Source organism: Sphaerodactylus townsendi, linkage group LG02 (assembly GCF_021028975.2).
Source record: "Sphaerodactylus townsendi isolate TG3544 linkage group LG02, MPM_Stown_v2.3, whole genome shotgun sequence".
In the NCBI taxonomy this organism is placed as follows: domain Eukaryota; kingdom Metazoa; phylum Chordata; class Lepidosauria; order Squamata; family Sphaerodactylidae; genus Sphaerodactylus; species Sphaerodactylus townsendi.
The window spans coordinates 72,811,294-72,823,045 of NC_059426.1; the positions used below are offsets into that span (position 1 = coordinate 72,811,294).

The 11,752-nt window shown below is 41.6% G+C and overlaps 1 protein-coding gene across 2 annotated transcripts; it reads left to right on the forward strand.

Moving 5' to 3' along the window:
- Positions 1-7: 7 nt before the first annotated feature.
- On the forward strand, positions 8-7,834 carry TMEM138 (transmembrane protein 138). Of its 2 annotated transcripts, none has more exons than XM_048485524.1 (5): positions 8-148; positions 1,297-1,548; positions 3,605-3,776; positions 6,809-6,884; positions 7,172-7,834. In XM_048485524.1, the coding sequence occupies exons 2-5, from the start codon at positions 1,421-1,423 to the stop codon at positions 7,282-7,284; spliced, it is 489 nt and encodes a 162-aa protein (XP_048341481.1). In that variant the 5' UTR covers positions 8-148; positions 1,297-1,420; the 3' UTR covers positions 7,285-7,834. The 2 variants fall into 2 exon arrangements, with proteins under 2 accessions (XP_048341481.1, XP_048341480.1); XM_048485523.1 differs by lacking the exon at positions 8-148 and adding an exon at positions 155-317.
- Positions 7,835-11,752: the final 3,918 nt, after the last annotated feature.

Here is an 11,752-nt window from a genome sequence, read left to right on the forward strand (position 1 = left end):
GGGGAAAAGGAGCGGCGAGACAGGGAACATCTCTATAGTAACCACACGTGAGGGAACGTCCGATTAGGCGGTCTCCTGCGCCTCCTCAAGCGGCCGTTCTGTCTCTCTGTCTCTATGGCGCTGTCCCCATGGAGACCAAGACGGCGAGGTGAGTGTGGGGCGCGGCGGGCGGCGTCTGCCATGACTCGGGTGGCCGCTGCTGCTCTGTGGGGTCTCGTGGGGCTGCGGCCAGTTCAGCTTCCCGACTTGACCCGCGGAGGGGATGCTGAAACCTCACGAAAGGGAGCGTCGTGAAAGGAAGAAGTGAAATGTGGGAGGTAGGTAGAGAGGGAGGACGAGACAAGAGCAGATCCCCGACGCGGTGAGAATGCACACGTGACGGACAAGATCCGGATTCCGTTACTTTCCTGTGTGTTATAAGACCTGTGCTTCTTTCCCGGGTGTCTTCATTTTCTCCACCTCGTGGTTTGTTTTCCTCATTGTGGCAGTTCGAGAGAAATCACGAGTTGTGTTTGTTTTTTCTGTTTTAGCAATAGTAAAGTCCCTTGTGCTCTGAAAGGTGCAGGAGCAATGCTGGGTAAAGCCTACTTTCGATTCTGCTCCCATTTGAAAGCAAGGTGCCTTCATTCACTGACATTGTCATTGTTTGGCTGTTGACCTTCTCCTGGAGGTGCTTGGCTGTGTGACATAACCAAGATCTGTAATGCACCCGGCAGTGGAAAATTAGCACTGATGTGCTCCTTGGGGCTGGCGTTGCAAATGTTGCTAATCTTGCTGGAAGCTCCCAGGCTACATAACATCATCCCACTTGGTGGTTTTGCCTTCCCGCCCCCACCCGTTTGATATGTTGTGTAATGTTCTTGGGTCATTTGCAGCTTTCTCTTCAAAGTTCTGTTTGTGATTTTGTTTCATAAAGCATTACCTCTCTTTCACTGTCCGGCCTTTGATCTGTTTTGGCTCTGTGGGGAGGTCTCTTAATTAGTCGTGTGGTACTCTGTTCATGTTTACAGTGAGAAGCTGCAGAAAAAGTATGTGTGTGAAATGATGGGATCCCTCCCTGTATAAGAAAAACCTTGCTCATGTCCCCTAAGTCTTCATACTGGAAGAGGCTTCTTTTCTTTGCTTGAAATTAGGCTAGCCATACCTTAATTTTACTTTGCATCCCAAATCTTGATCTAGATGCAGGTGCATGCTTAAACTGTTTAGCATATTGAGCAGGCCAGTATTATCTGCAGTCTTATGAAGGAGCTGGTTCACTAGCTATTGTTAATTACATTTTCTTATATTCTTTTACAGGTTTGAAAACTAAGTCTTAGGGCGATGGTATAGTTTTGAAAAGTATATGACTTCCTGTTGAATATGAGCTGGCACCATTGTCTGGGATGCGAACCCTGAGGTCCCACAGTTCCAGGCAAGGAAGATGCTCCAAACCAGTAGTTATAGCCTGGTGCTCACCTTGCAGTTCTTACTGCTGTTTTATGATCTCTTTGTCAACTCCTTCTCTGAACTGTTGCGCACGGCCCCTGTCATCCAGCTTGTACTGTTCATGTGAGTATGGCAGGATAATATATGTTTGTGGTTATTTATTTACTGTTTCAATTTATGTACAGGGTTTGGACAGGTTAGTTGCAGTTGCAAAACAGATCACAAGTGCAAATTGGGGGTGCTATTAGGTCTGGCCCACATCTAATAATTATTTACTAGTGCATGGCACTAAGTGCACCTTTAAGAACCTTCAGTTGGTTCACTAGCTATGCCCTTTATAGAAAATGTGGCTTGCAGTGCAACCTTTAGTAGAGTTACACCCATTCAAATAAATGTACTGTGGTATCATCCAGATTAGATTACTGAAATGTGGTCTGCATGGTGCTGCCTATGAATATAGCTCACACCTACAAGTGCAGCAACCTAAATAAAATGGAACCTATTTTGCCAAAGAGCTCCATTAGGTGCCAGTTCAATTTAAGGCACGTTCAAAGCATTACCTCTTTTATAAGCCAGATAATGGTGATAAATCTTAATATGTGCATTTTTACACATTTTTTACATAAGAAAGAACACATTAAGTTTAGGCTTCTCATCTCATAAAATAGGAGGTATTGAAATTATACCAAGGAACATTTGGATTACTACACATTCCTAAAAAAACTATGTAGCATCAAGAATAGCAGAAGCCCAGATCTTTTATGACTTTGGAATGTATGTGAATGTAAATATGCCTGTTCCCACTTGAACTTGTTCATTACTGAGATCTTTACAAGTCTTCTGTACCTTCATGTTCAGAGACAAAGTAGCTGACAAGACAGTTTCTGTTTCGACTCCTTGTCTACAGAATTCTCTACCCACATCCATTCACCTGGTGTCTACAGTATTGAACTTAAGGCACCAGGTGAAATTATTTTTATTTACTCAGACTGTTGTTTGGACATTGTTTTTGGCCTCTTGCTGGTATTAGCTGAAGTGTGATATGTTGGTGGGGGGTTTCAAAACTGGGAAGGTAGAGGAGGAACAAGATGAGGTGGGCGAGGAGGCTCTGGGAAGTAATGGTGAAGCTGGGTTTGCCTCTGTGTAATATGTGAAATGGCTATGAGTGCAGACTGTTGCTCACTAATGGTGTGTGTTTATAAATATAAAACATTAAAAATGGAATATAAGCTTGTTTAGTGTTAACTGTGGTGAGATTTCTTGTGTCTCATGCTGGGGGTTCCTGAAAAGTACAGTAGTCCCATTTTTAAAAGTTTGAGGACTAATGGTAAACAGTTTAGTTTTTAAAGTACTTGTTTTAATTGTTTATTTTATTTTTGTTGATATTGGATTTTTTTAGCTGTTTGTAAGCTGCCGTAAGAACTTTGTAGTCTAGCTGGCCCATTAGAAGTGTTTTGAGAGCTAAAAATCCATCTCTAAAAGGCAGAGAGTAATGGAGGAGCCAGATATGTGGTTTGTTTTCAATCCTTGGATAATGCTACAGACTAGTTTTTGAATAAGTGTCTGGGAACAAAGACCTTTACAACATGGTTTTGTGTGTGATTACTCAGAAATTAATCCCAGTGAATCCTATTTGATTTACTGTGTCATAAATGTGCTTCAGAATCGTAACCTTAGTTCCAGTTCTCTTAAGGTGTCTCTCATACAAAATGAAAGAAGAGGGATCTCATAACCTGGTTCACACATTAACCCAGGGGCGAAGCAAGGGGAAACTGCACCTTGGGCATGTGCATGGTCTGCGCCCCTGCCGCGGTGCCTCCTGTCCCGGAACACCCCTGCTATAGCCAGGCCATACCCCCGCCATGGCTCTGCCTGAGGCGTCGCCCCCCCTTCCCATTGGTGCGACACCACTGCATTAACCGTATTATAATAATCACCAAGTATTTGGGGAAAGCAGACCAGAAGAAAACATGAAGCTTAAATTGACTTATTTCAGCAGCATGGTTTTAGCATAGCCTTGGTATTTTATGCATAGGTGGTTGAGGAATAACATCCAAGTGAAAAGTTGTGCAGGAGAGATTTTTGTAGTTATTTTAATGTATTTATTGTTCTCCAATTATTAAAACACTGTCCAGGAATGTGTAAAGGCATTCATCAGGCTTTGTCTTTCTTTCCACAGTATTCAGGATATTGCCATCCTCTTCAACGTTATCATTATCTTCCTCATGTTCTTCAATACTTTCGTCTTCCAGGCTGGCCTGGTTAATCTCCTGTTCCACAAATTTAAAGGAGCCATTATCCTCTCAGCAGCATACCTTGCTTTGAGCATATTCTTCCACGTCTGGATTATGGTAAGGCAGGATAGCATTCCAGTTATGTCTGGCTCATAAATCAAGCTGTTTATATTCATTATCACGGAAGCCCAAATTCTGAACATGAGTAATGGAGAAAGCACATAAAGCATGTGCAAGCATGCTTCCCAGCTCCTTCAACTTGTGGTTTTGATTAATGTGGAAATCCAAAGGAAGGCACTAAACAAAAAGCTATATTCTGTAAGAGTAGAGATGAATAGGTTGCAAAGACCTACTTCATTGTAGGCAGCGTCTACAAGACTCATCTCCAAACCAACTTCCATAATTATGGTATTTTCTTTAAACAACCTGATACTTCCAGGTTTCTACACTTGCTGCCACCTTTAGTGCAATGTACAGATCAGTAACTTTGCCTGTAGGATGAATGGGAGAGCTTCCAGAAATACAAAGTTAGTGTGATTCCATTAATTATTCTCTTTGTACATGAACAAAGACCAATAAGACATCAAATATGCTGTCTTTTTTTCTCTCTTATGCCTCAGAAGGTTCTTAGTCTAGTATCTATCTCTCTGGTCTGTTATAATCTTAATCATGGAAGTCTTGTGGGTGGTCAAGTGCAAGAAGTTAGATTAGATGACCCAAGTAAGTACTTTTGGCATTGCAATCTGAGTATCTGGAATAAGATACAACTGGAAAATGTCTAAATGATTACAAAGTTTACAGTGCAATGTATCAGAAACAACATTTTCTTTATGGTTTGGAACACTTTTTCTCATGTGAAACTATTTTTGTACCATTCTAATTTAATCAGTATATGACTGAAATTCCATGCTAGTGCAGTCAGTTAGTATCAAGATGTCTCTGAGGATTTTAGTTTTAAATATTCCAAACAGTCTGTCCAGCATCTAGTCTGTCCTCTTTTGACAGTTCAGTTTTTCATCTGCAATGTATTCTTCACCCAGAGACTCTTGTGTCAACTATTTCACATACATTGAACATTCTTCATCTATACTGGTCATGTATAGTATGGATGCATGTAATGTGTCTTCCAATAAGACCTTAGATATATTAGATATACAGACATGTGAGCTCCCAAAGGCACCTGGTGGGCCACTGCGAGTAGCAGAGAGCTGGACTAGATGGACTTTGGTCTGATCCAGCTGGCTTGTTCTTATGTTCTTATTTCTGGTGGACAAAGTTAGGGAGTTCGCCTGGCAGTATTGCCTTTCTGCTTTCCCTGAGTTTCTCATTTTAGTGATTTCTGTTTATCTTAATTGCTTATAATTATCATTGGAGATTCATAGAAAATAATTAGCTTTGCATTGACTACATACAGTTATAATTTAAGTCATCTATCATGGCTCACCAATATTGTGTTTGTATGTCACTTGATAGTTGAGCACACTAAAAACCCTTAGCTGTATTTCGTTGGTCATTGTCTGCTTTATGTATTATTTACAAATGAAGTCTTATTTGTACATGTGATTGTACATCTTCTTTCGAGCAAGTTAGATAATTGACTTTTGTTTAAATTTTGATATCTCGACTCTTATTTTCTTTGGAAGTGTATTTTCCCGTCTTCCTAACTTTTCCGATAGTTTTGTGAACCAAGTACTTGAAAGGTTGGAAATTATATTTAGAGATTTTGATATATCAGGGAACTAGGAAGTGAAAAGACGTACAGAAGTTGAATTTCCTTATTATTACCTAAAGATCCATCATGTTTTCAGAACTTTTATCTAAAATAATGGCCTTTTACTCTCCCTTCTCCCAATAGGGGTTTTGTGTATATTAGGTATCTTTTTAAAAAACAATGACAAGTTCTATCCTCAGTATTTTCCATCTCCTTATTGGGGTTTTAAAACCCCATGTCTGGAGAAGCTGGAGTCTGCAGTCCTTGTTGGAGCAATTCTGGGATATGAATACTTCCCTAGACAGTCAAGCAGGAGGATTTAAAAGGATTTTCTGGGATCTGTTGTCAGGAGCTAGAATAGGTCTAAGTATTCTGTATAAATCAGCTAATCTGATTAGCCTTTCTGTACTTGCTGAGCTGTTCCCCAGTGCTCCCTCCCACTCCATGTGGTGTCTAGATGTTTAACCCTTAGGCCAGATTGATAGACTTCCGCTAGAAACATGAGTTTTTACAGGCCATTGGACAAAATGGGTTTGCTTTTTGAGAAACTATTTCATATAACTTTAAGGAAAGGGTCTTGTAAAAATGCTACATCTGATTTTAATATCAAGCAATTTATGACTTCTTACCTCGCCTGCACAAATATTATGTTTTAGAATGATAAAAGGAGCTCCAATTTTCGACCGGAAGATTGTGAAACTTACAAAATTTGTGGAAAGTGTTTCTTAACAGACCAGGTGATCAGGAGCAACAGCCGCAGAAGGCCATTGCGTTCACATCCTACATGTGAGCTCCCAAAGGCACCTGGTGGGCCACTGCGAGTAGCAGAGAGCTGGACTAGATGGACTTTGGTCTGATCCAGCTGGCTTGTTCTTATGTTCTTAGGAAAGTAGTACATCAAGATACTGCAATCCCTGTGGATAGGCAGAACTCTTTTGAGCCTTCTGAAAATGTTGGTACTACCATAAGAATTGATAATGTGAAGATGAATATAATGCCAGGCAGTTGGAAAGTGGCTTTCAAAGTTCTCCAAGCAGGCTGAAAGCATGGAACTGGTGGGCCCTAATATTCAACTGTCATCTCCTTTTTGAGATGGAGTAGTCTGGATTATTCCCCTTTAAGATGCCATTGTCTTAACCCCAGTTGGGCCAGTATATTCAGCTGAAATTGTCACCGAACCCTGTGCCCTTATTTGTTTTCTAGAATGCTGGAACAATTAATCATTACCCTTTCAAGACAAGTGTTTGAACATCCAGCTGATTTCAAACTATAGAAGTAAATATTGAGAACAGAGAAATAGGAAGACCTTTGTTTCTGAAGGAGCAGAATTCTTAATAACCCAAGAAAAATGACATTTTAAATACCTGGATAGCTGGCTTTGTTGTTTTTATGGTATCTTTTCCCAGTTGTTAAATGTTTCTTTTCTTTTTTTCCACAGAACATCCGCTGGAAAAACTCCAACTACTTTGTGTGGACAGATGGACTGCAGACTCTCTTTGTGTTCCAAAGACTGGGTAAGAATTAACGGGAATAATTTTTTTCATGTGCACAAAGTCTCTTGTCATCAGTGAGGATGGCTTCGTCCCCACCCCACTCCATCTGGCCAGACAGGGGATTTTTGCTGGGAGCAGGGAAATACTTTGCTTGCAGACTGCATTGGCATCATCCCAAAAGCTGGGATTCTCTACCTATTCCTCTGAGTAATATGTTTAAGCAAGGGCAAATTTCCCTGAATATAGTGAAATCAGTAAGATGGATATGGATGGGAACCTTATTGACTGTTACTTTTCATTTGTTGCAGTGGCTGTGCTCTACTACTACTTTTATAAGAGGACTGCAGTACACTTGGGAGACCCACGTTTCTACCAGGACTCTCTTTGGCTACGAAAAGAGTTTGCTCAAGTCCATAGCTGATTGATGCTTCCTAGTTATCTCAAGGAGAGGTCAGCCTGCTATGATGTCTCAGAAACCTTATCAGTATCTTACAGCATATCTCTACTCGTCACAAACCCCTATAGTCCCATTCTAAATTTTGTACTTCATCTCGTTCCTAAGTCCTATGCACACCAGTGTTTTTGGCTCTTCTGTGGACTCCTTGCTTGCTGTTACAGATTGCTCAGTTTCAAAGCACTCCACTTTCCTCCTTTCAGCTATGCAAACTGCAGTCTCTGCAGCCTTACTGAGGAATGATCTGCAGTGCCAAATGGTTTTGGCTGAGAACTCTCAACATGAAGAAGCAATGCTGCAGTTTCCTTCTGGGGACTGTTCCCTCATCCTCCATCCCCCTCCCTCTGACAAGAAGATACCCAGCCTTCATTAGAATCACTGGCTGTTACCATCCTAAGCAAAATTACTTATGAAAGGACTGTGCTGTAGCTTGAGACAATTGACTTGGTAGATTCCCCTTTTGTATTGGTGTTTTTTAAATAATGAGAAAATAAATCAGCACTTTTCCAGAAAAAAATGTTTTATTTTCTTGTTGGCAAGGGCTATTCTTGTGAGATAGCATTTCCCTATTAACCCCAAATTAGGGAAATAGCTTATTTCATTATTAGGGGCTTGAAGATGACGGTATAGGTTAGCTAGCAGAGTCATAGCTGTATAGAAGTAAGGGTATAAAGTGGTCCCAAACTTTTTCAGGCCACCATCCCCCTGGTTCCATAAACTCATCCTTGGTGCCTGTTAACCTACCCTATAAAAGCATTATTCAGAATAGCAGTTTGCACAACATATTGAGGAAGAATAGCAGTTTGCACAACATATTGAGGAAGATAATAAAATTCAAAACAGTAACAACTGCACATTTATTCAAAATCAATTAAAACTTTTAAGTTCAATTTATTCAACAACACTGATTAACTTGATACCAAGTTTTCAAAATCTGATTTAGCAAGAATCTCAGATACCACATTTAGTAACTAGTTCACTGTTCAGTGATGGATAGGCTTGATGAAGTGATATCAGTTTTCCAGTGTCTGGTTTAAAGTCACTAAGCAGGAGTATGAAATCACCATGTTCAGTAATATGGAGTTGGTTTCTTTGCTTGGTGTTAAATTGGATGACCACAGAAAAACCATTTTTCACCAAAGGTGGTGTTGGAAATGCAATAAGAAGCATCTTAACCACTCTCCATAAAGCTGGATAGTGATCACAAATGTCCTTGTAACCTAAATTATTATGTCTTAATCTCTAACTTTAGCTCAATGTCATAGTTCAACTAGTTGTTCCTTCACTACCCAATTTACTAAGTATCTGAAATGGATTGATCACCCAGTCTGGAATTTCGACTGAAAGAAGATCTCCAGATTTCTAAGACATATCTTTATGTAGCTCTGAGTCAGCTGGACAGATACAGGAGCAAGGGATAGAGCTGCTGGTGAGGAGAATGTTTGCATTGCCTTTTCAAATTGCTGGAGAATTAACTGAAGTACCAGTGTGAGAGGACAGTGTTGGACGGTGAGTGGGTACTTGCAGCCTACTGGAAAGGGGTTTCTGATTGGTTCTCTGCATTCTTTTGTCTACTTTGTTGCTGAAAGAGGAAGGTCTGTTTGCCTAGAGATTGCTGGCCCTACTTCTGTTGAGAGGTGGGGAGTTGTAAGCCTTTGAACTGTAATGTTCTCCCGCCAGAGGCACAAGCCTTTGGCACAAAACAAAAGGGCGAAAGCTAAGGGCGGGTTGGTCTGGGGATTGGGCCCAGAGACTCTATAAGTAGATAATAAGCTTTTATATTGTTGTGATATCCTTTGTAGTTTAGGTACACATTTGGTAAGGTTTGTAAGTTTCAAGTTAGAACACAGCAAGGTAATTCTAGGATGAAGGAATTCATGTGAAGGGGATTATGAGTGCTCATGGCCCATTTCTAGTTACCTGCAGGGAGTGCACTGTATTGGTTTTCCTTTCTGAGGACAAGATGGGCTTCACTTGTCAACCGTGTAAATTGACAGCTTTTAGAGGAGAAGGTCCAGAGATTATTACTATCCATGAGATGAAAGGGAGAATTTCATTAACAGAGGCCCTGCATAAGGATGAGGAGACAGTCAAAGAGACAACAGCGTGGTTGACTGCTCTAATGAAATTTTTCAGAGTGCTACAGCACTACCCCAAAGGTGTTGAGCAAAATGGCATTCGGTACCATTGAAACTCAGAAATCAATTTCAGGCCCTTTCAATGGCGGCAGAGACGGAAACACTGCCAGAGGAAGAACCACAAACACAAGAAAGACTGAGGGAGGAGGGCAGAGGAATACGAAGAAAGGCACTGGAAGGGGAAAAAAGGTGTTTATAGTGCAAATAATTCTGATAACTAAGCAATGTCATGCCTAATCTCTTTGAATTGGTCACTGAGCAAACTATTTTTCTTTTTTTAAAAAAACCCTCTGCAACAGTGTCAAGACGGTCGTAAAAGCATCTCACACAAGTCACTTTTCAATAGCCAATGACCTTCAGTATGAACCAGCATTCACAATTTTCATCATTCTCAACACAGAACTTCCAGAACAGTCGATCACTGACAGCATGGGCTTTAATTTTATTCACTACAGTAATAACTGTTATAACTTGTGCAAGGTATCACTAAGGTTTTTCACAATCAGAAGTTGGCAATTAATGGCACAGTGAATGGAAAAGATATCTGGCACTGCATTTTTCAAGTAAGCAACACACCTGCGATAGCGACCAGTCATTAATAGTGCTCCATCAATACTTGCACAATAAAATGTTAGCAAATAGAATTTTCTTGTCTTTTTGAAGAACTGCTCAACACAAAATATTGACTCCTCTTTAGTAGCTATTCTAGTTGCATAACAAATAACCACACTTGAGCTAAATGTTTTTCTTTTATAAAGCACACATAAGCGAGCAACAAATATTAATTGTATGGCAAAACTGACTCATCCAGCTGTAATGCAAATTCTGTTATCCTTAGTGTGCTGTATTGGTCACATTTTCAGCATTTCATGGCTGTCTGGTGGTGGATCAGCTGCTCATCAGGCTTTATATGTTACTGCAGCTCTCTGTTTTCTGCCCTTGGACCCAGATGGCTTGCCTCCTTTTTTTTCTCTTCATCACACCCTCTATGGCTCTCTCTCAGGACATGCACGTAGGTGGGGGGGGGGGTCTCGGGTTTGAACCCCCCCATTCATGTCCGAAGCTCCGCCCACCCGTTTGTGGGTTTTTAAAACATTTTAGTGTTTTGTTTTTGGCCTGCAGGGGGCACATTGTTTGGGCTAGCAGCACCAAACTTTCAGGGATTGTTTGGGGGACTCACCTAATGATACCACCCAGGTTTGGTGAGGTTTGGTTCAGGGGGTCCAAAGTTATGGACTCCCAAAGGGGGTGCCCCCATCCTCCATTGTTTCCAATGGGAGCTAATAGAAGATGGGGGCTACACTTTTGAGGGTCCATAACTTTGGGCCCCCTGAACCAAACTTCACCAAACCTGGGATATATTATCAGGAGAGTCTCTTACTGATACCACCCAGGTTTTGTGAAGTTTGGTCCAAGGAGTCCAAAGCTATGGATTCCCAAAGGAAGTGCCCCATCCTCCATTGTTTTCAATGGGAGCTAATAGGAGATGGGGGCTACACCTTTGAGGGTCCATAACTTTGGACCCCCTGAACCAAACTTCACCAAACCTGGGTGGTATCATTAGGAGAGACTCCTAAAGATACCCTAAACGTTTGGTGCTTCTAGCTTAACCATTGCACCCCTGACAGCAGGCACCCCCCAAATTTCCCCAGATTCTCCTTTTAAATCCACCCCCTTTGGTATGGATTTAAAGGGAGAATCTGAGGTCCTCAGTTTAGAAGAAGAAGAAGAGTTTGGATTTATATCCTCCCTTTCTCTCCTGTAGGAGACTGAAAGGGGCTTACGATGTCCTTGCCCTTGCTCCCTCACAAGAAACACCCTGTGAGGTGGGTGGGGCTGAGAGAGCTCCAAAAAGCTGTGACTAGCCCAAGGTCACCCAGCTGGCATGTGTGGGAGTGCACAGGCTAATCTGAATTCCCCAGATAAGTCTTCACAGTTCAAGTGGCAGAGCAGGGAAACCCGGTTCCTCCAGATTAGAATTCACCTGCTCTTAACCACTACGCCACATTAAAAGTGATGCTGTTTCAGGGTGTGGGATAATCCACCCCAAAACAGCATCACTTTCAATGTTGTTTAACTAGGGGCCCCAGATTCTCCCTTTAAGGTGGATTTAAAAAGAGAATTTGGGCTCTCTAGTTTAAACACCATTGAAAGTGATGCTGTTTGGGGGTGGATTCCAGCATCACAGCAGCTGCGCGGGGGGGGGGGGGGGACGAGCGCAAAACTCAGATTTTGCACCAGGCTCCATTTTCCCTCTATGCCTCTGCCCAGAGGGGAGGGGCAGGGCAGGGCAGGGA

What these genes read in the sequence shown, in the direction of transcription:
- TMEM138 (XM_048485524.1), top strand. Translation starts at nt 1,421, where the DNA reads ATGCTCCAAACCAGTAGTTATAGCCTGGTGCTCACCTTGCAGTTCTTA. An exon ending in TCTTCCACGTCTGGATTATG is followed by an intron (nt 3,777 to 6,808) that starts GTAAGGCAGGAT and finishes TTTTTTCCACAG; the next exon opens with AACATCCGCTGGAAAAACTC. An exon ending in CTTTGTGTTCCAAAGACTGG is followed by an intron (nt 6,885 to 7,171) that starts GTAAGAATTAAC and finishes CATTTGTTGCAG; the next exon opens with TGGCTGTGCTCTACTACTAC.